Raw genomic sequence first — 26,517 nt, forward strand, 5'->3', positions numbered from 1 at the left:
GACTGAGGGATAGGAAAGGGAGAAAGAAAGAAAGAGAGAGAGACAGAAAGAAAGAAAAAAGGGAGAGGAAGAGGGACAGTGAGAGAGAGAGGAAGCTTTAAAAAAAGAAGAAAGAAATCACCTGGGTTACCTGTTGAGAGAAAGAGAAAGCAAGCAAAAAGACAGCAACACAATACACACAACATCACTGCAATAAACTAAATAAATGTAAGTAACAGTAAATACTAAATACTGAATGTTATTGTGCAGCACGCAGGACCAACAGTGCACAACGTGCTTTGAGGTAGCAACCAAGAAAGGTGTCGTTTTTGATCACGTGTGTGTACACCTGTATGGATCAACACGTTTGTATTCAAAAGGTTCGTCCATGTAACGATCTGCTTGAGGGTGTGAGGAGCATGAAGCAGGCATGCAGGAGATCCAGGCCCCAGAGTGCGAGAGCCAAAGAAGGACCAACAAAAGGGGCTCCTCAGCTTTTCTTTTTTGTTTTAACGGTATAAACAATGAAATGTGGTGGATTGGCCAGATGCTGGCAGATGTGTAAAAATAACTCAGTTGTTTGGTGGAGGCTATGGCTGAGCTTCCACGGAGGCCAGCAGGTGGATGAGGGAAAGGGGAGGCAGGAGGAGGAGAGACCCGAGGCGGATCAACTGGTCCCGTAACAGACTTGACCCCCTGCTGGGCTTGGGAGAGCCCGATTGTCCTGCGGAGCCGTTTGCTGCCGGATACTCGATGGTCGGTTGCATCGTGTCTGGCGACACTCTCGATGGAGGACATTGAACGACATCTACCAATTTGGAACCACGATAACAGAGTTCTGGCTGATTGGACCTGGCTTATCGAAGAACAAGAAGCAGCTACAGCTGTTCAAAATCCCATAAGGCTGTTCGACATGATAGACAATTGGCAGGGCTGTGAGTACTCAGACTGTGTTTTGAACACAATATGGATAAGATCTTGGAGAAGCTCATGGCTCTGCAATATGGATAACACATAATTGAGAATTAGACCAACTGTAAAAATTGGATGCAGCTGTTCGCACTGGCACCTGCCAAGGTTGAAGCTGAGTGAAACAACAAAATTCTCCATGATAAAAGGATTGTTGTCAGAACCCTTTGTCCCTCCTTCAAGGCCATCGATGGCCGTGTTGATCTTCCACAGACCTACACTCACCCCCCACCCCCTCCGAACGCCTTCGAAGCTCATGTCTTCTGTGTTGTGAGATGTGATGATTCATGTGCTGAGGTGTTTTTTCTGTTCTCAAACTGATCTCCCTGTTGGAGCTCAGTATGGGGGGAGTTATTTTTTCTCCTCGTCTTTCCTCATGTTGTGCATTTTCCATTGTTATACCTCTCTGACCTGTCTTCCCCATGTGATGTTTGTGTAATGTATGTATGGTCGGAGGGTAAGATGGCGCTGGCAAGGCTGGCAGCCTTAACCCAATCAATCATTCAATGTTGCCACCACCCCTCCGACTTGGGCACCATGTGAAGTGGAGAGGCCCAGGCACTGTTCGAGTGCTGCGCAATGCCCAGGCGCTCCATGGCCTCAAACTCCTCCTGGGTGATGGACAGGGTAGCAGCTACGCGCGCACGCAAACACCGGGGGACCAACCGTGGCGATGTAATCCTCAACCCTGTATTTTGCTGCTGCGCTGGAGAAATTAGGAGTTGACAGCAACAGAAACTCTTACAGCAAACGCTGAAATATGTCCCCGAAGGCCACCAAACTGGCCCCAATAAGGGAGTGGGCGGCCCGGGTTAGACAGGGTAGTGAAAAGAACAGCATCAATCAAACGTCTGTGAGCAACGTTGACTAACAGTCCGTGGGCACAAAAAAAATCGGTGCCGAGCTGGCAGCAACAAAAAAGTTCCACTGGAATTTCCGGCCGTGGAAACTAACAGTCACTAACCTTGCCCCATAAGTTGCAATACTAGAACCGTTAGCCGTAATCAGCTGCAGTCCGTGGCTTGCCGCTAAACTGTCCGCAGCAGTGGGTGGGATGGGGCTCTTCTGGGAGCCAGAGTCAACCAGCATGAGTCTTCAATGAAGAGCATCGTCAGCGACCGTGGCCGCTCCTGCACGGCAGCCCCGTTTCACTGAGCCAGAAAAAGAGCAGGGCGGCAGGCAGCGATGTGCTCTGGCGCCAAAACCGCCATACCAAGCATGTTGCTGAATTTTGCAAAGGATGGATGGAGGGAAGGGAAGCTGGCAAGGCGTTGGTAGAAGGTTTGCGGCTGCTTTAGTAAATAAGGCGTTTGGTGTGTTTCTTGGATTGCCGGAGAAAAAGCGATGGACGCAGAGCTTGAGTAGTTGTTCATCTGATGCGCTGACAGACGAGAGGACGACTGTAGCGAATGGAAATGTGAGTAAAATTATGTTACTCCTGTGAGAAAGCTGTGTTTAAAGGTATCCGCTGAGAATGGACCCTGTTTGCACGTAAACGACAATGAACAGCTAGCAGAACTGGAGGAACCTATATAGATGACAGCCGGAAGGAGCGTGTTTGGAGGCGTGGTCCTGCTCCTGAAAGTCCGATACATAATCTCCAATAAAACTTTATTGACCCCGAAGGAAATTGGGTTAAGGCTGCCGACCTTATGCCAGCACCGTCCGTGGTTTGTATCATATCTATCTGATACACTCCAGTTTGTACATGTAAATGGAGAGTCCTCTTCACACACTGAGGTTAGTTATGGAGTTCCACAGGGTTCAGTGCTAGGACCAATTCTGTTTACATTATACATGCTTCCCTTAGGCAGCATCATTAGAAGACATAGCATACATTTACACTGCTATGCTGATGACACCCAGCTCTATCTGTCCATGAAGCCAGATAACACACACCAATGAGTTAAACTGCAGGAATGTCTTAAAGACACAAAGACCTGGATGGCCGCTAACTTTCTGCTTCTTAATTCAGATCAAACTGAGGTTATTGTACTCGGCCCTGAAAATCTAAGAAATATTGTATCTAAGCAGATTCTTACTCTGGATGGCATTACCTTGGCCTCCAGTAACGCTGTGAGGAACCTTGGAGTCATGTTTGACCAGGACATGTCCTTCAATGCACATATTAAACAAATATGTAAGACTGCTTTCTTCCATTTGTGCAACATCTCTAAAGTTAGAAATATCCTGTCTCAGAGTGACGCTGAAAAACTAGTTCATGCATTTATTACTTCCAGGCTGGACGACTGTAATTCATTATTATCAGGAAGTCCTAAAAACTCCCTGAAAAGCCTTCAGCTAATCCAAAATGCTGCAGCAAGAGTCCTGACAGGGACTAGAAAGAGAGAGCAGATTTCTCCTGTTTTGGCTTCCCTTCATTGGATTCCTGTTAAATCCAGAATTGAATTCAAAATCCTGCTCCTCACATACAAAGTCTTAAATAATCAGGCCCATCTTATCTTAATGACCTTGTAGTACCATATCAGCCTATTAGAGCACTTCGCTCTCGCTCTGCAGGCCTACTTGTTGTTCCTAGAGTATTTAAAAGTAGAATGGGAGGCAGAGCCTTCAGTTTTCAGGCCCCTCTTCTGTGGAACCAGCTTCCAGTTTGGATTCAGGAGACAGACACTATCTCTACTTTTAAGATTAGGCTTCAAACTTTCCTTTTTGCTAAAGCATATAGTTAGGGCTGGACCAGGTGACCCTGAATCCTCCCTTAGTTATGCTGCAATAGACGTAGGCTGCTGGGGGATTCCCATGATGCACTGAGTTTTTCCTTTCCAGTCACCTTTCTCACTCACTATGTGTTAACAGACCTCTTTGCATTGAATCATATCTGTTATTAACCTCTGTCTCTCTTCCACAGCATGTCTTTATCCTGTCTTCCTTCTCTCAGCCCAACCGGTCACAGCAGATGGCCCCGCCCCTCCCTGAGCCTGGTTCTGCTGGAGGTTTCTTCCTGTTAAAAGGGAGTTTTTCCTTCCCACTGTCGCCAAAGTGCTTGCTCATAGGGGGTCATATGATTGTTGGGTTTTTCTCTGTATCTATTATTGTACGATCTACTGTACAATATAAAGCTCCTTGACACGACTGCTGTCGTGATTTGGCGCTATATAAATAAAATTGAATTGAATGGAGATGCTTGCCCCCCACCTGAATCATACGGCGGGTTAGCTGGACTCCTCAGAGATACCGTGACCCAATGCTGCTGTCTACATTGCCTTACTGTAACCCTACTCACCCACCCCTGTTGCTTGTCACGTGTTTTCATGGTGTTACGGTGTGAAGATTCATGTGCTTGTGTGCTGAGTAGTTTTTGTTTTCTGTTCTCCTAGTGATCCCCTGTCAGGAGCAGAGCAGAGTTCTATTTTTGCTCCTCCCCTTTTGTGTTGTACATTTCATTGTTTTTCTTTATGCTACCTATTCTGACCTGTCTCCTCAACGTGATGTTTGTTTAATATATGTATGGTTTCACTGCAGGCAACTGCAAGTGACAAATAAAGATCACCATCATCAAATGCTGTTTGACCAAGATCCAAAGAAATAGCAACTGATGACCTGATAATCACCCAGTTTACATTGAAATCAAAATATATGACTCGAAAGTAAAAAAATACCATTTTAGTTTCAAGGCTTTTTATGAAACAATTGAGATCAATAGTTTATGTCACAACACATTTCAATTGTTCCTTGCAGCGAGCTTGGATTGGACTGTACGATGATATGAACAGCTGGAGATGGTCAATGTCAAACACAGATTTATACAAAAACGGGGTGGCTTTCAGAAATTGGGAGCCTGGACAACCAGACAATAGGATGAGCAAAGAACACTGTACTGGGTTAAAGTGGACTGGCTCATGGACTGATGAAAACTGTAACAATACATTTAAAGCACTCTGCTCTGACATCAGAGGTGAGGATGTTAATTCATACAGAACCCTAAAACAAAATTGTTTAAGTTCTACAAGTCTTTTCAATGTCTTTGGATTTTACATTTAAATATGTCTTGTTCTCCCTTCACTTTGGTTATTTTCCAGGACTGAATTTGACATTTGTCTTCATCAACAAATCCATGACATGGATGGAGGCCCAGCGCTACTGCAGAGCTAATTATACAGACCTGGCCAGTGTGAGAAACATGTCAGAGAACCAGAGAGTAACAGAAGTGCTACCTGCAGGGCAATCCGCCTGGATCGGCCTTTTCAGAGACTCCTGGAAGTGGATGGATGGAAGTAACTCCTCGTTTAGATACTGGGATACAAAAGAACCCAATAATGTTGTCAAAAATGAATTTTGTGTTGCAGCAAACTTTGAATCTACTGGACAATGGGAGGACTGGAACTGTGACCGGGAGACAGCATTTGTTTGCTACAGTGGTAAGTTCTGATTCATGTAGCTTTTAGTTTTTGAATTTAGATGCAATTTTTTCAAATGGAGACAAGGCTGCTACCATCATCTCTGATCCTCACAGACTGCACTGCAGGCTGCTGTTTAACTTTACAGACAACGTATGTTTTTATGACAAAGGTCAATACAGTCAGCTTAGCTTAATATAAGAAAGTAAAAACACAAGAGCTTTAGTACAGTGTTGTGAAACTGATGTTGCTTCATTTCTGAAATAACAAATCCCTTTTATTTACCCTGAGAACGTTCAGGGCAGCAACAACAAAGTGCTACTGTACTGTGCACATGCAGCATTACTTATTTACCTTTACAATTAAACCCGTACATTTGTTCATTATTTACAAAGAGCCGGCTTACAAGCAAGTGGTGAGATTGAGGCTGGAGAAAAACGACAATCAGGATCTGAATGACCCTGCAGTGATGGAAGCCATGCTGGAACAGGTAATTATACAGCTCATGATCTCAGTGCAGGGGTAAAACTAGTTCTGGGGTAACGCGTTACTGTAATCTGATTACTTTTTTCAATTAACAAGTAAAGTAAGGGATTACTAATGCAAAAACGGTAATTAGATTACCGTTACTTTCCTGTAGGAACGCTGCGTTACTGCGTTACTAAAACTGTGATTTTTTTTGCGAGAATGTCTCATGACAGTGACGTAAGCGAGTGTGACGTTGGTGACAACAGCTGTGTGCAGATCAACAATAGATCACATATCAAGTGCAGAGAGAGTATGAGCGTGCAGCGTTTAAAGTGTGGAAGTACTGACCTTACTTTGAGTTTGATTCCATAAAAAGTGACAAAAACATTAGTGTCCGCTGTGCGTGGGAAGAAAACTTCTTTTTACAGCGAAAAAACCCCTAAACTTCCGAGCAAGCACCGAGTAGCTACGACGTAATGGGAAACTCAGAGAAACTCGCGGATTCTTCCACACCTGCACCAGGGTAAACCTCCGCCTACCCAACTCCTGCTTTACAGGTGAAAATAGAGCAACAGGACCGCTGAGTCTTTGACTTTATTTATTTTCTGCTGTGTTTTACTTGCATCTATTTGAAAGAGTGAGTGTAAACACAAAAAATATTTTATTTTATGTGCTGGAATGTGCAGAAAATAGGTTTAAATGTTAAACTAATTTCTTCCAGTCAGAGAATGTTGCATATAATTAAATGTTTGCTTGATGCATAAAGTTAAAAGATTAAAACTGATAAACAAGTTTTAAAAAGAGACTTTTCCATTTGATTACATTTTGTATGATGGATTATGCAGAAAAAGTAGAATTGGGCTGAAAGATCTATCGCTTTATCACCTCTTCAGGTTGTAAGTCGTGTTTTTAACAAGTAACTAAGTAACTAAGTAATTAATTACTTTTGGAAATAAGTCATCAGTAAAGTAACGGGATTACTTTTTCGGGAAAGTTATCAGTAATTAGTTACTGATTACTTTTTTCAAGTAACTTGACCAACACTGTTCATAAGTAATTATTTTGAAGCTGCCTCATTTTTTGGCCCCACTCACCTCTTTACTGCTGTCTGCCCCTCAGTTTGATCTTCACCTGATACTGAGAGCTTTTTGGGGGAGTTGTGAATAAACACTGACCAGCAGTTGGTTGCTTTTGTTCAATAAAGACAAATGTATTTGAGGAGAGTTTTGTGTTACGCCGCTGTGAGCCTTCACACATCAAACCGATTTGAGTTTGAACAGTGACACATGAAAGGCAATCCTCTCAATCCCAGCGGATGTTGCTGGGGATTTGTTTTTTTCACACCACACCAGAACGGATGTCTGCAAGTTTCGGTTGTGGTGCTTCTGGCTCGCCCTACAAAAGAGTGGCAAGAATAAAGGGAGCAAGTGTTGGGTAATTTGTTTCTATCAGCTCAGCAAACACACAACCTGTGAGTGTGCTGTTTGTCTCAGAGTGCGTTGCTAACTAAAGGTCCAGCTGCTGCATGTCACAGGGAGAGAAAAGAAGCAGCTAACTTCAGTCAGAGATGGAGAAAGATAAGAAAGACAGGAAGGGAGAGGAAACGAGCTTAACTTTAAAGGGAACGACTGCTCATTTAAAGCTTACATGTACGTTATTTAAAGGCTGCATGAAAATCCTCTGCAGGTTAGTGCAGACAAACAGGTTACTTTTCTGAACTGTGATGGACTTAAAATAAAGAACTGTGTGTGAGTGGTGCACAGTCTCGTATAAAGACAGCAAATACTGTCGGTGTCGAGGATGGAAATCAGCCAGGGCAACATAAAACATCTGCTGACATCTGGTTAAAATCAGGTGTTTAAATCTGCAAACAATATTATTACAGTAATGCACTAATAGAGCACAAGGTTCAGTCAGTTTGCACAAAAATAGCTTTTAGAAATGTTATTCAAAGAGTTACTTTTTACATTCATTACTTACCCAAAGTAATGAATGTAAAAAGTAACTCAAAGTAATGAATGATTACTTTGAGACTGTTTTATCGTTTTAATTTGTTATGGAATAATAAGGGAACAGACATCACCTGACTGAATAATTCATTACCTCTATTACCTCAAACTGTAGTCCTCTGAATACTGCCTGCCTTTATTTACCAATCAAGAAATGTATAAGCTGTCCACAAACACTGGAACAATGTACAGGGTTAAATCAGTTATAGATGTGTGATCCTGCATCCTTGCAAAGCAGAGCGGTAAGCATAACGAGCTTTTAGTGAAGAGTTTTGTCTAAATGATATTCAGAAAAGCACTTTTTGTGTGTTTCAGTTCAAACAGAAGCTGAAGAACAAGGGCGTAAAAGGAGACATCAGACTGAGCTGGAGGAAGCAGTCGGACGGGGAGGTCTTCCTCAGGGATGAAAAGCAAACCAAGAAGATCACGACCTGTAAAAATGAGTTTTAAATGTTGATCAGGGCTCATGTGTGGTTTGGTGTTGGGTTTTTTCATAGAGCACATTATAGTAATAAACGTGTTGGTGTTCTTGTTTTACTGTTATTCTGCATTTAGGAGTTTGATTTGTTTGTGTGTTTCTGGATTCATCTTTATTCTGGTAGATTGTAGTAGTAAAGTTTATTTATTAGGACCTCACTGAGACTTAAGTTTTGTTTTCATGTTATGGTTATTGATGCGTTTAAGTTCCTGTGTTCTGGTTTATGTCTGTAAGTAGGAGTTCAAGGTTTCTTTCATGTATCTGTGGCTGTGCCTCTCGTGTCTGTGTAAATATCTCAGCACTTCGTTGTTCTCTACTCAGGCATCTTATCGAGGCCACGTCCACACTAATACATTTTCGTTTAAAAGCGCATCTTTTTCTCTCCGTTTTGGCCTTCTGTCCACACTGAGACGGCGTTTTCAGTGTGGATGAACAACTGTTCAGAAACGATTGAAAACGATAGAGTGGACGCCGAGCGTTTTCAGACGCCCATTTTCAAATGTATCCAGATTAGTGTAGACGTAGCCTAAGTGTCAGTATTCAGTCTGTGTTACTTCTCTGGTTTATTTCCTGTTTAAAATTGAAAGTTGATTTTTCTTTTTACGTTTCATGTTAGTTTTACTTCCTGCTGTTTGGTTAGTCTGACTGTATTCAAAGTCAGCTTTACTGTCAAAAAACATGTGAACTGCAAAGCTTCCACGGCCCTCCGTGTAAACTAAAACAATATTGAGATAAAAATAAAACAAAAGTCTGTCATCTTGTTGTAAAGCCCTTTTTGTTTTGGATTTACTTTATCAGTGGGATTAACACTTTCTTGAATTTTGTAAAAAAATATTGAAAGTTGAAGAAAATACTTCTGAGTGATCTGTCCACATCTTTCAAATACATCAAAATATGTAATAATCAGGCCTGTTTGGAAAACCCCAAAGCCCAAATTAGGGCAGCAAGCAGTCTGGCCTAACTTTACTCCCACTAACTTTACTCCCACTAACTTTACTCCCACTAACTTTACTCCCACTAACTTTGCTACCCTTGAGCCAGATACCGACAGGTGGTCACGGTGTGGATATTTGTTGACATTTGTTGTGCCACTGCAGGGGTGAATGTTCCAAAGAGTGGGTGAATGGGGATCTCAGGAGGAAATGGTAAAAAAAAAGGGTAAATGGTCTGTATTTGTATAGCGCCTTACTTGGTCCTAAGGATCCCAAAGCGCTTTTACACTATACACAATCATCCATCCGTTCACACACACTGGTGATGGCAGCTACAGTGTAGCCACAGCCACCCTGGGGCGCACTGACAGAGGCGAGGCTGCCGGACACTGGCGCCACCGGGCCCTCTGACCACCACCAGTAGGCAACGGGTGAAGTGTCTCACCCAAGGACACAACGACCGAGACTGTTGGAGCCGGGGCTCGAGCCGGCAACCTTCTGATTACAAGACAAACTCCCAACTCTTGAGCCACGAAATAATACAGGGTGTTGGCCACCCACTTGTTAGCTAAGCACTTCTCTACAGTGCTGTAGCGTGGCTCATCCGCTGATGTACTGGCTGATGTACAGTACTGGGGGGTCAGCACCACACACCCTAAGGCACCCTTTTTCACATGACAGTTGACCCAAAGCGTGAAGTTTTGTCCATTACGTGCTGAATTCCGTTTTTTTGGAGCTTGGCACTCCCAGTTTTATATTTGTAGGTCCAGAACCCCATGTGGCTTCCTGCCAAACAGGAAATTTAATAAACGCAGTGAAAAAAACAGGATCTATACATTGGTTCCAATCATGTTCATCATCATTAATCAGTGAAAGCCTTATTCAGATGCTCCACCAGACCATCAGTCTGTGGGTGATACACTTTAGCCCAAATAGACTTCATACCCAGTAATTCAAAACTGGCTGACATGAAGGATGTGCTCTGGTCCATCAGAATCTCTCTCAGGATTCTGATACAGGAATTATGTGTGCGGGCTGTTGTAGAAGCTCCTGTTGTCGTTTTTGAGTTTCACAAGTTTGCTGCTTTGTTTTCTGCTAAGCAGACCAGCATGTCTTTAAGTTTGAGCTGTTCCAGTGGCACCAAAAAAGGTGTTCAACACTTGGAATCATCCTAACATCATTTATCTGCAGAAATGCATATCCAAACTGAGAACGACTTTAAATATCAATCAACTGTCCGGTTACTTCTCAGTAATGGGAATACGACTAAAATGACTGTAGTTCCTAAACAGTTCGACACTTTTGTTAAACTCCTCGAATTAAAGCTGAGAGTCACTTCAATCACATCCTGATATTTTTATTTAAAATCCACTGCAGAGGACATTGTCCAAAGCTTGTGTAGAATGTGGCAGATCCACTCAGTTTAAACTGTGCGTGTGTGTTACAGATGGTGTGGGCAGACACACACAGAGTGGGCTGTGCCTTCCATCTCTGTGACACTATGGAGGGACTGGACTGGGACAGAGTCTCCTTCCTCGTCTGTAACTACTACCCAGCATCAGTACCACGACTCCTTCCAGTGTTACTGCTGCACAATACTACAACAAGTGCTCCCTCTTGTGGACTGTACTAATAATGACACTTTATGTTTGACTGAAGGCAGAGACGTCATTAAATGTGGCTTCTATTAAAAAAAATTATCTCACAATAATGTAGACAATACAGTATAATACACTTATACATCAATGGTGCTTCGTGTTAGTTCTGTTGGAAAATGACTCTAAGACTAAAACTAAACAGTTTATTCAATCATTCAGGAAATCCCCCAAAGTTGATTCTGTTCGTCTGATTTGGATTTGTGTGATATTTTGTGTACGTGTGTTCAGAGGGAACTATGAAGGAGTGCAGCCGTATGTTAAAGGCGATTTGTGCTCCAGATGCCCCGAAAACCTCCAGATGTGAAAACAATCTCTGTGGTAAGAGTACGACAGGCTGTCGTTACTCCTCCTGAGCTGTGTTCATCCACATCAGTACTTTAGTTTAGTTTAGTTTTGTTCAATGGCAAATGTAATTTAAGTTAACGCAGCATGAGGTTTCACAGGTGCTCGCTGACTTTTCACTACATTTATTGATAAAATGCAAAAGAAGAAAAACATTTATTTCTAGTCTTTTTCAACTGTGAAGGGTAAAAAGTGCAACATCGTTTTCAGCACAGCGAAAGGTGAACCACTGCGGTTAAAACATCCATAATAACTGTAAAAAATAAAGCTGGCTACTTTGCAGATTTCACCCATCGCAGGTTATTTTCAGAACGTAGCTCCCGTGATAAACGAGGGACCACCGTATGTAACAACCTTTACATACTGTTCAGTATATAAACGTTTATATGTAAGGGTAGTGACCAGTTTTGATGACAGCAACAATATTTTAAATGTAATTTTCAGTGACCCAAACAATACAAAAATGAAAGTTGATACTGTTGTACTTTTCTGACCTGCATCACTGAGGCTCAAATCGAGGAAAATGTGTTTTAGGGAGTCTTGAAACTTTCAACCTGTACGTGGCAGGCTGGTGTGTATTTTTAAGTGACAGTGGCCCCTGACGCTGGCATGAGAAATGTGTGTGTGTTTGATCCACGCCAGTCTTTCTATCTAACATTCTTGTTAGCATCGCCCTGGTTTCCTCAACACAAAGCCAATAAGATTTTTCCAGTTTATAAATCTCACATGCACGTGCAGTCAGAATAGGACTTTCAAGAAGCAATCACATCACCAGGTAAAGTTTTCTTTATGAATGCATGTGAATCCATCATATATTTGATTATTGCTCCCACATCTGCTGCATTGTGTTTCCAAAGAGAGGACCAGATGGAGAGCAGCAATGGACATGGGTTTGAGTGGGTGTGGTGGGCAGGCCTGTGGAGAAAGTAACAAAGATGTGAACTTAAAGATTGTGGATTAAAAGTTTAAAGAAGTGAAAGCAGGGACAGAAGGTGGAGTGGTGGTTATGAGAGACCAGACTTTCAAAGTGAGAGAGTGGTTGAAATATTCATCGCTAAATGCTCGTAGTGCTCTCAGCCTATTTCTGGTCCTGGTGCTCTGCAGAGCTGCACACAGACTCACCCTTCATGTGTGTGTGCTGCAGCATTTCTGTTCTTCTATTAAAATAAACTTGTCTGATTGTATTTCTGTTGTGTACGTCGCTCTTTTAACCCTCCCTCTATCAGACTCTTTCACTCTGTGCTGCTTTCTACTGTTTGCCTTTGTGTTTGGAAAAGAGAATATCTTTTTCACGGCTTTCTGATTCTGCCATAGGAGGAGATGTTACAGGCGCTCTAATGACTGCCTGTGTGAACTATTGAACAGGCCTGCAACCCACAGAGGGCTGTAGGGGATGTGACTGAAGTCAATCAAATGAAAAAGCTTCTCAAGAAAACTTCAGACACAAAACAACTGCAATAAGAAGGGAAAGAAAAACGGAATTGAATTGAAAGCCTTTCTAGTCAGTATACACAGTGTAACAAGATTAAAACCAGCTCTGTAAAAGTGCACAAATAATATAAATATGCAGTACAGGAGTGACACAGGCTGACAGCCAGAGAATGATGGCACTACCACATATGTTACACTGGACTACAGTACTACAGCAAAATAAAACGAGGCTCATACTCATTTAGCTGCAAAGAAAATAACTGCATGTAGATGCAAAATGATTTTAAAAAGAACTCAAATATCAGCGCAAAAACCCTCTAAGTGGCTACAAAGAAACGTGACAGATGGAAAAGGTCTGGAGTGATTACACTATTACAACTATACAAACACAGGAGACTCGGAGTCACAATTATGAAAGAGTGCAAATATGTCTGAGACAGCAGACGCAAGCAGCAGAGGCAGAAGTCGGTCAGTGACGCACTAGAACAGCTGACTGTGAGTGCAGAACATCTGTAACACATTTATATTTATTTACAAATCTTTGAGGACATTTGTGTTTTGAAACTAGCTGCACAAGCCGACACATGCCTGTTCTTTAGTTTCAAAGCGACATCGGGTGCTAAAGTCTGACCTGCATCGACCATCAGCTGAGCGTCCTCCTCATCGCGCCACGATTGCTGCAGAAACAATAAACTACTGTGAGCTGAACTTGCAGTGCAATAAATATTAGCGTTTCTGTTTTTTGTACCATGCTGTTTGAATTAGTTTAACCTTATGTGTATTAGTAGGTTTCAGCTGAGGCGACGCTGTGACTTTTTTTGGGTGTCCATGGAGGCCTGTCCACAGCACTGGACACTGAAGAGGGAGACCGAAAAAAAATGACAGAGGAGACAAAAATGGCCGTCGCACCCATGAATGTTGAAGCTTTCCCTGTTCTCTGTTTGTACTTCTGTCTCCCACATTCAGCATCGTCACTGTGAAACACGGGAGCTTAATGGTGATGAGACTCAGTGTCAGCTGTGTCTGGCTGGAGGACGGGTGGGTAAGTTACCCAGCAGCAGGGGGCGGGGATACTGGTCCGTATATATTAGGGGACCAGAGGACACCCCAGCACTTTCCCCCTCTGCTGTTGCTCTGCCGTCTGTGCTTAAAGCTGTACACCCGGGGTTTTGCTTTGCTGGCTTTCTGCTTTGTAATTCTCTTGCTAAATGTCTGTATGTATTTTTCCTGCTGTTCATTTGATTCAGAGTATTAAACTCTGACCCAAGGATTCGACTCTTTTCCAGAGTCTTTTTGAGTGTCTTGATTTTAATCGGAGCTAAAAAAGTTGGGTCCCCACATCGTCAGCGGGAGAAGGTTATCATGATGGCTTCAAAATTTGCGACCGCAAGATCTTCCTTATTGAACTCACACATGAGCGTCATTATACTGATTTTGTAAATGAAGGTTAGTTATAAGGCTCAACAATGAACTGACTGCAGAGCGCCGTGCTCTGATTTTACACACTTGGAGAACCGTCCAGTTTTACATAAGCAGAATGCTAAATGTCTTTCAGGTTGAAGTAAAATAAGTCACTTTATGTTGCGTCCTGTCGTGACCCAGCTTGGGTCCTCCGGCCAAACAATGACGCTGCCGCTGCAGTGGACACAGTGATCCACTGCACTGTACTGCACAGGCCTCCAGTGACCACACCAACAACCTTCCTGCAGGCAGGAGGAGTGAGTTTGCATTAAAGAGAAAGACGTGCAGTCAGTGTAAAAGGATGGAGGGAGACACACAGAGGGAGCTATACAAGTAAAAGCAGGGGGAAAGTTAGAGAACAGGAGAGAAAGAAAGATCTTCACTGAAGCTAGAGTCCAGTGTGACGTGGCCTCTGGCCATCTCATTTCAGAAGGACAATCTGAAATCACATGTTAACACACCTGATGGGAAAACATCCACACACACAAATAGTGTGTGAAGATGCTAATGCTAACCACTGATGGGAAGTACTGGTGCCTGCACCTTCTTATTTACATAGTAAAAACGTTCTAAAGGCAAATACCTGGGGTGGGGTCTGGGGAGGAGGGCTGAAGAGTGGCAGGTACACCTTACAGGTTGTACAACTGAAAAAAAGAACATATTTTTGTTTTTAGGGAAATGCCAAGAAAAGAGGACGACCTCAGAGAAGATACATGAATGCAGGTGGACATGCAGAGACAGAAGGTGAACTATAGTGATCCTTAGAGCTAAGATATTTTCATCTTACTTCGCATGAAGATGAAAGATTTGAATCTATAACTTACCAAGAAATATCAAGAAACAAGGAAGAGACAAGGATGGAAAAGGTTTTTCTGTTCATCATAGTTGCAGCAGGCAAGAATTTTAATGTGTTTTTTATTTTTCATGTCATTTTCATATTCATTTTAAACACAGTATCAGGTAGCACTGTGTGACCTTGTGTTACTGTTATATTAACTGATCTAGAAACAGAAGGATAGTCATCGTTAGGAAGTCATTTTATGTTTATGACATTAATATTGGTGGTTTTACAGCTCTAATTAAATACACAACTAATACCACTACAATTCCACTGAAACCACACAGATAAGCTATATAATTATTTTTAAGTCCAAATGTAATCGATATTTACATATAACACAATAATATTCCATTTCTGCAGGGCTGTGTTCAGGCTCCTCATATGTTAAGCGTCAGTACCATTTTGTTTATGACTGGAAGAGCTGGACTGATGCTCTGAGTTACTGCAGGGAGAGATACACAGACCTGGCCACCATAGAAAACATGGAGGATGTGAAGATCCTGCAGAGCATGGCAGACTCAAGTAAAATGAACTACGCACAATACCAAAATGTGAGTACACTTTTATCCTCTTTTTAAATTAAATTGATATATGTAAGCCACAGGTGGGAGTTAATGTGTTTGTATGTATCAGTGGCATGGTAGGCATGGATGTCGTCACTTTTCTGCACTATAGTTAAAAAGAATCTGCTATATTACAAAAAATATGTTTTCTATTGCCTGAAAACGACTTTTCAGATCATTCCTTTGGGTAAAAAAGCAATAAAACACCATGAAAACACCTCAGTGCACATAAAAATGTATTATTGAAAAATTGTCTCAAAAATAAAATTATTTTGCAGATAAATGTTCACCTATCGTTGGATTAAGTTTTCTGATTTGTGTTCGTGCTTTTACTTGAACATATTGTCCCAGTAGTCCATTATGTTTTTGGTCAAGTCATCATCTCTGTGCAGTGTTGGGACGGTTACTTTTAAAATGTACTCCACTACAGATTACAGAATACTGAAGGCTACTCTCCACACCAACACCAACTAGATGTTTAATCTTAATATAAATGAGTAACAGTAGGTGGACATTAGGTAAGGCTGCACTTTTTGCAGCGATCTCGTATAGAAAACTATTCCTCGCGTATATAAAACAGGTCCGCGGCTCTGAACCGTAGCAAAGGGACCTCTGGCTGATACGTCGGGTTCGTGTCGGCGTTGAAAGGCTGCTCCAACGGAGCTTATTGTTTCAGAGGTCTCCAAGAAGGCTGGGTACTCTGATCCATCATTCGGTGCATAAGTGCAGTTAGGAACCATTCCCTGACCTGAAGGCGCAGGGAAAAAACCCTCTTGTCCACTGGGAGAAACCCCTACATACAAGCTAGATACCCACCCCAGCTCGCCGCCTTTCACCAGGGGCAACTCCAGATTAAGTCCAGCACCTCTCCAGGAGACTGGTTCCAGAGCCCAAGACATGCGTTGAGGTGATCTCAACTATACTCAGCCGGTACCGTTCAACCTCATGCACTAACTCGGGCTCCTTCCCTTGTGTGTAATTTTGTGTTTAATCTGTACGTGGGTGTAAAACAAAACAGTTTTCAGTTTTTTGGACACAGGCCACTCCCCCCCAAAGCTCACCCTCAACACAGTCCACACACAGCCTAACTTTACCATTGCAGGGGGTCCATTGGGGATTGAGTCTGTCGACATAACATGCCACTGACCACGTAACTACAGGTGTGACTGGGTAATTACTGCACCAGGTGACCAGATCTCCCCTCGGTCCAGCTCAAACTGAATGATTCCAAAGAAAAATGAGAGCTCTCAGTTCAGGCTTCATTTCTAAGACAGGAATGTAGGTCATATCGTTTTAGTCAACACAATTTAATTATTGCTTGCAGCGAGCCTGGATTGGGATGTATGGTGACATTAACGGCTGGAGGTGGTCGATGCCAGACACAGATTTCTACAAAAATGATGAGGCTACGTTCAGAAACTGGGAGCCTGGACAACCGGACAACTGGTTAGGGAACGAACACTGTGCTAAGTTACATGAGACTGGATTATGGAATAATGACAGATGTGGCAGTAAATTTAACGCCATTTGTTCTGATGTCACAGGTGAGGGTTTTAATTAATAAAATGTTTTTTAAATGTAGAAGTCAGCAGCATTTTCATCTGCAACCGGAGCTGTTGTATTTCGGGGCTCTACATTGTTCTTCAGAACACTTCACTTTGGTCTGTTTTCAGGACCGAACGTGACATTTGTCTTCATCAACAATTTCATGACATGGACGGAGGCTCAGAGCTACTGCAGAGCCCATCACACAGACCTGGCCAGTGTGAGAAACATGTCTGAGAACCAGAGAGTAACAGAAGTGCTACCTGCAGGGCAATCCGCCTGGATCGGCCTTTTCAGAGACTCCTGGAAGTGGACAGATGGTAGTAACTCCACGTTTAGAAACTGGAACCCAACTCAACCTGATTTAAGCACAGGGAGTAAGGTTTGTGCGGCAGGACTCTTTCCATCTGGAGCATGGGAGGACTGGAACTGTGATCGAAAAACAGCATTTATCTGCTACAGGGGTAAGCTGCACTTTGTTACTTTCCACCAGTGAACAGCAAAATTTCCAGCTTACCTCATTTCTCTAATTTAGGCCAACACAAATAAACTGAGTTGCTCAGCTTTTTGAACGAAAACCACCGGTAACTGACTTAAGCTGATAAAACTGAGTTCAGTCTACTTACTATTTTTATTTAAGCACAATATTAGATTTAACATCGAGGTAGTCTTCAGTTTTGAATTTAATTACATGTTTGTGGCGGGGCGTGGCCTGCGTCCGCCTCCTCTGCACGAGGCGGACGCACCTGCACAAGCCCGGGTAAAGGAGCAGGGTTGGAATTGTGACATTAAAAAAAACAATAATTGCTAAAAGAAATTTAATTTGTAGTTCTAAATAAACTCTAAATGCATTTAGGACGTTTTTACTCACTTTATGTCTCTTGCACGATGTTATTTCTCTCTCCATCAACATAGGTTACAATTAGATTAGCATGACCAATTATGCAAATTGGGCGATGACGTCATTCAGCGACTTCTAGCGACTTTTAGGACAGCCAATAGCAATTTTCCTTACTGAGTTGGCAACACTGCGTGTACCTCAGAGCCTCACACGCTGCACTCCAGACCGACGTTAAACACCATCCATAAAGAAGCAAAAGTAATGATACAACAGATTTGCTGCACTGTGAGATCAGGCTGTGAAACTGAGGTTGCTTTATTTCTTACCCCACACTTCTTTACCCTGGGGGGGGGGGGGGCTCCCACCAATCACAATCACAGTGTAGTGTCTGAGAATAATTTGGAATTAATTTAGATTTCTGTATAATATGCTGGTTTTATGCCTTAACCTTTAGTTACACTCAGTCCTTTTGACCAGAATTTTTCAAAGTAAGTTAAGTAACAATTTATAGTAACATGCACAATGTTTCAGTCCGTTAGGAAGATGCAGTAGAGGCAGTCCATCAAATCATCAAACTATTAAAACAGCAGTATTCAATACAGGCAGGGGAAAGTCACCCTGCCACTCCACACACCTGGTGAAAAAGCTGGGAAGAAGCTGCTTTGCATCTCCTGCTTTACAAGGTTTTGAATCCATGCAAATGCTCCCTTAATCACGTACTCTCAAACACCGTGTGATGTGTATGAATCCTCTAAAGTGCTACTACTCATTTCAATATGTTCTTTTCAGATTGTCCACGTGTCTTTTTTAAATGTGCTACTGGAAACCACAGAAAGCTTCCATGTAAATTACTTTGTGAAACTTTAGCTGGGCATCCACTGTGTGGTTTTTGGTCCATTTTGAGCTTTTTGGGGATCGGCCCGAGTTTCGCCTTAATCGTGTGTCGTGCATCATGTTGTGTACGTGGGGTCACGATTAAGACCTCACGACCAGCTCCCGATCATCAGTCATTTAGTCATAGAAAATCAAACCTGTTTGATATCCTGTCGGCCGTTGTCTGCCAACATGACTGCAACAACCGTGAAAACAGCTGGATCATCATCATCATTGGCACTTGTGCTGTACAATACAAATACAAATATAGTAATAAAATAGCAAAAATCAGACATAGCAACAAAATCAATTTAAAAGTCACCCACAGAGTTAAAAGCCAGCGAATAAAAATAGTTTTTTAATCTGGACTTAAAACCTGGCACTGATGGAGCCTGTCTGATATGGAGAGGGAAGCTATTCCAAAGCATTGGAGCAGCAACAGAGAACGCTCGGCCTCCTCCAAGTTGTAGCCGTGACTTTGGGACCGAAAGCAGCAGTTGCTCAGCTGACCGAAGCGAGCGAATGGGGACATGAGGCCTCAACAAATCAGACAAGCAAACAGGTGCCAGACCGTTTAGAGATTTAAAAATCAATAAAAGGACTTTAAAACAGATCCTTAATTCAATTGGAAGCCAATGTAGAGAGGCCAAAACCGGAGCCATGTGGTCGAATTTCCTTCTGCCAGTTAAAAATCGTGCTGCGGCATTTTGCACTAGTTGCAAGCGTGACAAAGTGTCCTGCCCAACCCCCATTGAAAGAGAAATGCAATGATCCAAACGTGAAGTAATAAAGGCGTGAATAACACTTTCCAAGTCACGCTTGAAAATAAAGGGCTTAACCTTCGATAAGCGTCTGAGGTGCTGTTTCACCACCTCGTTTACGTGACCGTCAAAGTGCAGAATCAACTTTTACTCTGAGATTTGTGATCGAACTCTTTAAATGAGAAGTCAAAGCAGCAAGATCAACATCTGGAGCGTCAGAAAAACGATGAGCGATTTCTTTCTTTGTCACTGACAGAAAGGAGAGTTTATCTGAAAGGAGGCTGCACGTGGCCCGCCATGTGAAATGAGTTTGACACCCTGAACTAAACTCAGGGCAGCAGGAAAAGCAGGTGACGTAAGCTGTCCATCCTTTGTTTTCTAACCCTGAGTGTCCCTCGTTCTTTAATCAGCACCTACCTACAAGCAAGTGGTGAGATTGAGGCTGGAGAAAAACGACAATCAGGATCTGAATGACCCTGCAGTGATGGAAGCCATGCTGGAACAGGTAATTATACAGCTCATGATTTCAGTGCAGGGGTAAAACTAGTTCTGGGGTAACGCGTTACTGTAATCTGATTACTTTTTTCAATTAACAAGTAAAGTAAGGGATTACTAATGCAAAAACGGTAATTAGATTACCGTTACTTTCCCGTAGGAACGCTGCGTTACTGCGTTACTAAAACTGTGATTTTTTTTGCGAGAATGTCTCATGACAGTGACGTAAGCGAGTGCGACGTTGGTGACAACAGCTGTGTGCAGATCAACAATGGATCATATATCAAGTGCAGGAGAGAGTATGAGCGTGCAGCGTTTAAAGCGTGGAAGTACTGACCTTACTTTGAGTTTGATTCCATAAAAAGTGACAAAAACATTAGTGTCCGCTGTGCGTGGGAAGAAAACTTCTTTTTACAGCGAAAAAAACCCCTAAACTTCCAACAAGCACCGAGTAGCTACGACGTAATGGGAAACTCACAGAGAAACTCACGGATTCTTCCACTGACCGCAGCACACCTGCACCAGGGTAAACCTCCGCCTACCCAACTCCTGCTTTACAGGTGAAAATAGAGCAACAGGACCGCTGAGTCTTTGACTTAATTTATTTTCTGCTGTGTTTTACTTGCATCTATTTGAAAGACTGAGTGTAAACACAAAAAATATTTTATTTTATGTGCTGGAATGTGCAGAAATTAGTTTAAATGTTAAACTAATTTCTTCCAGTCAGAGAATGTCGCATATAATTAAATGTTTGCTTGATGCATAAAGTTAAAAGATTAAAACTAATAAAACAAGTTTTAAAAAGAGACTTTTCCATTTGATTACATTTTGTATGATGGATTATGCAGAAAAAGTAGAATTGGGCTGAAAGATCTATCACTTTATCACCTCTTCAGGTTGTAAATCGTGTTTTTAACAAGTAACTAAGTAACTAAGTAATTAATTACTTTTGGAAATAAGTCATCAGTAAAGTAACGGGATTACTTTTTCGGGAAAGTTATCAGTAATTAGTTACTGATTACTTTTTTCAAGTAACTTGACCAACACTGTTCATAAGTAATTATTTTGAAGCTGCCTCATTTTTTGGCCCCACTCACCTCTTTACTGCTGTCTGCCCCTCAGTTTGATCTTCACCTGATACTGAGAGCTTTTTGGGGGAGGTGTGAATAAACACTGACCAGCAGTTGGTTGCTTTTGTTCAATAAAGACAAATGTATTTGAGGAGAGTTTTGTGTTACGCCGCTGTGAGCCTTCACACATCAAACCGATTTGAGTTTGAACAGTGACACATGAAAGGCAATCCTCTCAATCCCAGCGGATGTTGCTGGGGATTTGTTTTTTTCACACCACACCAGAACGGATGTCTGCAAGTTTCGGTTGTGGTGCTTCTGGCTCGCCCTACAAAAGAGTGGCAAGAATAAAGGGAGCAAGTGTTGGGTAATTTGTTTCTATCAGCTCAGCAAACACACAACCTGTGAGTGTGCTGTTTGTCTCAGAGTGCGTTGCTAACTAAAGGTCCAGCTGCTGCATGTCACAGGGAGAGAAAAGAAGCAGCTAACTTCAGTCAGAGATGGAGAAAGATAAGAAAGACAGGAAGGGAGAGGAAACGAGCTTAACTTTAAAGGGAACGACTGCTCATTTAAAGCTTACATGTACGTTATTTAAAGGCTGCATGAAAATCCTCTGCAGGTTAGTGCAGACAAACAGGTTACTTTTCTGAACTGTGATGGACTTACAATAAAGAACTGTGTGTGAGTGGTGCACAGTCTCGTATAAAGACAGCAAATACTGTCGGTGTCGAGGATGGAAATCAGCCAGGGCAACATAAAACATCTGCTGACATCTGGTTAAAATCAGGTGTTTAAATCTGCAAACAATATTATTACAGTAATGCACTAATAGAGCACAAGGTTCAGTCAGTTTGCACAAAAATAGCTTTTAGAAATGTTATTCAAAGAGTTACTTTTTACATTCATTACTTACCCAAAGTAATGAATGTAAAAAGTAACTCAAAGTAATGAATGATTACTTTGAGACTGTTTTATCGTTTTAATTTGTTATGGAATAATAAGGGAACAGACATCACCTGACTGAATAATTCATTACCTCTATTACCTCAAACTGTAGTCCTCTGAATACTGCCTGCCTTTATTTACCAATCAAGAAATGTATAAGCTGTCCACAAACACTGGAACAATGTACAGGGTTAAATCAGTTATAGATGTGTGATCCTGCATCCTTGCAAAGCAGAGCGGTAAGCATAACGAGCTTTTAGTGAAGAGTTTTGTCTAAATGATATTCAGAAAAGCACTTTTTGTGTGTTTCAGTTCAAACAGAAGCTGAAGAACAAGGGCGTAAAAGGAGACATCAGACTGAGCTGGAGGAAGCAGTCGGACGGGGAGGTCTTCCTCAGGGATGAAAAGCAAACCAAGAAGATCACGACCTGTAAAAATGAGTTTTAAATGTTGATCAGGGCTCATGTGTGGTTTGGTGTTGGGGTTTTTTCATAGAGCACATTATAGTAATAAACGTGTTGGTGTTCTTGTTTTACTGTTATTCTGCATTTAGGAGTTTGATTTGTTTGTGTGTTTCTGGATTCATCTTTATTCTGGTAGATTGTAGTAGTAAAGTTTATTTATTAGGACCTCACTGAGACTTAAGTTTTGTTTTCATGTTATGGTTATTGATGCGTTTAAGTTCCTGTGTTCTGGTTTATGTCTGTAAGTAGGAGTTCAAGGTTTCTTTCATGTATCTGTGGCTGTGCCTCTCGTGTCTGTGTAAATATCTCAGCACTTCGTTGTTCTCTACTCAGGCATCTTATCGAGGCCACGTCCACACTAATACATTTTCGTTTAAAAGCGCATCTTTTTCTCTCCGTTTTGGCCTTCTGTCCACACTGAGACGGCGTTTTCAGTGTGGATGAACAACTGTTCAGAAACGATTGAAAACGATAGAGTGGACGCCGAGCGTTTTCAGACGCCCATTTTCAAATATATCCAGATTAGTGTAGACGTAGCCTAAGTGTCAGTATTCAGTCTGTGTTACTTCTCTGGTTTATTTCCTGTTTAAAATTGAAAGTTGATTTTTCTTTTCACGTTTCATGTTAGTTTTACTTCCTGCTGTTTGGTTAGTCTGACTGTATTCAAAGTCAGCTTTACTGTCAAAAAACATGTGAACTGCAAAGCTTCCACGGCCCTCCGTGTAAATTAAAACAATATTGAGATAAAAATAAAACAAAAGTCTGTCATCTTGTTGTAAAGCCCTTTTTGTTTTGGATTTACTTTATCAGTGGGATTAACACTTTCTTGAATTTTGTAAAAAAATATTGAAAGTTGAAGAAAATACTTCTGAGTGATCTGTCCACATCTTTCAAATACATCAAAATATGTAATAATCAGGCCTGTTTGGAAAACCCCAAAGCCCAAATTAGGGCAGCAAGCAGTCTGGCCTAACTTTACTCCCACTAACTTTACTCCCACTAACTTTACTCCCACTAACTTTACTCCCACTAACTTTACTCCCACTAACTTTACTCCCACTAACTTTGCTACCCTTGAGCCAGATACCGACAGGTGGTCACGGTGTGGATATTTGTTGACATTTGTTGTGCCACTGCAGGGGTGAATGTTCCAAAGAGTGGGTGAATTTAGATTTCTGTATAATATGCTGGTTTTATGCCTTAACCTTTAGTTACACTCAGTCCTTTTGACCAGAATTTTTCAAAGTAAGTTAAGTAACAATTTATAGTAACATGCACAATGTTTCAGTCCGTTAGGAAGATGCAGTAGAGGCAGTCCATCAAATCATCAAACTATTAAAACAGCAGTATTCAATACAGGCAGGGGAAAGTCACCCTGCCACTCCACACACCTGGTGAAAAAGCTGGGAAGAAGCTGCTTTGCATCTCCTGCTTTACAAGGTTTTGAATCCATGCAAATGCTCCCTTAATCACGTACTCTCAAACACCGTGTGATGTGTATGAAAGCTTCCATGTAAATTACTTTGTGAAACTTTAGCTGGGCATCCACTGTGTGGTTTTTGGTCCATTTTGAGCTTTTTGGGGATCGGCCCGAGTTTCGCCTTAATCGTGTGTCGTGCATCATGTTGTGTACGTGGGGTCACGATTAAGACCTCACGACCAGCTCCCGATCATCAGTCATTTAGTCATAGAAAATCAAACCTGTTTGATATCCTGTCGGCCGTTGTCTGCCAACATGACTGCAACAACCGTGAAAACAGCTGGATCATCATCATCATTGGCACTTGTGCTGTACAATACAAATACAAATATAGTAATAAAATAGCAAAAATCAGACATAGCAACAAAATCAATTTAAAAGTCACCCACAGAGTTAAAAGCCAGCGAATAAAAATAGTTTTTTAATCTGGACTTAAAACCTGGCACTGATGGAGCCTGTCTGATATGGAGAGGGAAGCTATTCCAAAGCATTGGAGCAGCAACAGAGAACGCTCGGCCTCCTCCAAGTTGTAGCCGTGACTTTGGGACCGAAAGCAGCAGTTGCTCAGCTGACCGAAGCGAGCGAATGGGGACATGAGGCCTCAACAAATCAGACAAGCAAACAGGTGCCAGACCGTTTAGAGATTTAAAAATCAATAAAAGGACTTTAAAACAGATCCTTAATTCAATTGGAAGCCAATGTAGAGAGGCCAAAACCGGAGCCATGTGGTCGAATTTCCTTCTGCCAGTTAAAAATCGTGCTGCGGCATTTTGCACTAGTTGCAAGCGTGACAAAGTGTCCTGCCCAACCCCCATTGAAAGAGAAATGCAATGATCCAAACGTGAAGTAATAAAGGCGTGAATAACACTTTCCAAGTCACGCTTGAAAATAAAGGGCTTAACCTTCGATAAGCGTCTGAGGTGCTGTTTCACCACCTCGTTTACGTGACCGTCAAAGTGCAGAATCAACTTTTACTCTGAGATTTGTGATCGAACTCTTTAAATGGGAAGTCAAAGCAGCAAGATCAACATCTGGAGCGTCAGAAAAACGATGAGCGATTTCTTTCTTTGTCACTGACAGAAAGGAGAGTTTATCTGAAAGGAGGCTGCATGTGGCCCGCCATGTGCAATGAGTTTGACACCCTGAACTAAACTCAGGGCAGCAGGAAAAGCAGGTGACGTAAGCTGTCCATCCTTTGTTTTCTAACCCTGAGTGTCCCTCGTTCTTTAATCAGCACCTACCTACAAGCAAGTGGTGAGATTGAGGCTGGAGAAAAACGACAATCTGGATCTGAATGACCCTGCAGTGATGGAAGCCATGCTGGAACAGGTAATTATACAGCTCATGATTTCAGTGCAGGGGTAAAACTAGTTCTGGGGTAACGCGTTACTGTAATCTGATTACTTTTTTCAATTAACAAGTAAAGTAAGGGATTACTAATGCAAAAACGGTAATTAGATTACCGTTACTTTCCTGTAGGAACGCTGCGTTACTGCGTTACTAAAACTGTGATTTTTTTTGCGAGAATGTCTCATGACAGTGACGTAAGCGAGTGTGACGTTGGTGACAACAGCTGTGTGCAGATCAACAATGGATCACATATCGAGTGCAGAGAGAGTATGAGCGTGCAGCGTTTAAAGCGTGGAAGTACTGACCTTACTTTGAGTTTGATTCCATAAAAAGTGACAAAAACATTAGTGTCCGCTGTGCGTGGGAAGAAAACTTCTTTTTACAGCGAAAAAAACCCTAAACTTCCAACAAGCACCGAGTAGCTACGACGTAATGGGAAACTCACAGAGAAACTCGCGGATTCTTCCACTGACCGCGGCACACCTGCACCAGGGTAAACCTCCGCCTGCCCCACTCCTGCTTTACAGGTGAAAATAGAGCAACAGGACCGCTGAGTCTTTGACTTTATTTATTTTCTGCTGTGTTTTACTTGCATCTATTTGAAAGACTGAGTGTAAACACAAAAAATATTTTATTTTATGTGCTGGAATGTGCAGAAAATAGGTTTAAATGTTAAACTAATTTCTTCCAGTCAGAGAATGTTGCAGATAATTTAATGTTTGCTTGATGCATAAAGTTAAAAGATTAAAACTAATAAAACAAGTTTTAAAAAGAGACTTTTCCATTTGATTACATTTTGTATGATGGATTATGTAGAAAAAGTAGAATTGGGCTGAAAGATCTATCACTTTATCACCTCTTCAGGTTGTAAATCGTGTTTTTAACAAGTAACTAAGTAACTAAGTAATTAATTACTTTTGGAAATAAGTCATCAGTAAAGTAACGGGATTACTTTTTCGGGAAAGTTATCAGTAATTAGTTACTGATTACTTTTTTCAAGTAACTTGACCAACACTGTTCATAAGTAATTATTTTGAAGCTGCCTCATTTTTTGGCCCCACTCACCTCTTTACTGCTGTCTGCCCCTCAGTTTGATCTTCACCTGATACTGAGAGCTTTTTGGGGGAGGTGTGAATAAACACTGACCAGCAGTTGGTTGCTTTTGTTCAATAAAGACAAATGTATTTGAGGAGAGTTTTGTGTT

The 26,517-nt window shown here is 41.9% G+C and overlaps 1 protein-coding gene across 1 annotated transcript in view; it reads left to right on the top strand.

Moving 5' to 3' along the window:
• The window catches only part of LOC113013723 (macrophage mannose receptor 1-like), a 32,701-nt gene that overhangs the window by 1,573 nt on the left and 4,611 nt on the right, over positions 1 to 26,517 (top strand). Inside the window, exons 2-12 of the mRNA XM_080295072.1 lie at positions 4,648 to 4,864; positions 4,989 to 5,327; positions 5,702 to 5,796; positions 8,099 to 8,230; positions 10,641 to 10,754; positions 13,591 to 13,666; positions 14,227 to 14,342; positions 14,844 to 14,979; positions 15,287 to 15,477; positions 16,814 to 17,033; positions 17,163 to 17,498. Of these exons, the coding sequence (XP_080151198.1) occupies positions 4,648 to 4,864; positions 4,989 to 5,327; positions 5,702 to 5,796; positions 8,099 to 8,230; positions 10,641 to 10,754; positions 13,591 to 13,666; positions 14,227 to 14,342; positions 14,844 to 14,979; positions 15,287 to 15,477; positions 16,814 to 17,033; positions 17,163 to 17,498 (1,972 nt within the window). The remainder of the gene's footprint in view (positions 1 to 4,647; positions 4,865 to 4,988; positions 5,328 to 5,701; positions 5,797 to 8,098; positions 8,231 to 10,640; positions 10,755 to 13,590; positions 13,667 to 14,226; positions 14,343 to 14,843; positions 14,980 to 15,286; positions 15,478 to 16,813; positions 17,034 to 17,162; positions 17,499 to 26,517) is intronic.

Source organism: Astatotilapia calliptera, chromosome 20 (genome assembly GCF_964374335.1).
Source record: "Astatotilapia calliptera chromosome 20, fAstCal68.1, whole genome shotgun sequence".
NCBI classification, from domain to species: Eukaryota; Metazoa; Chordata; class Actinopteri; order Cichliformes; family Cichlidae; genus Astatotilapia; species Astatotilapia calliptera.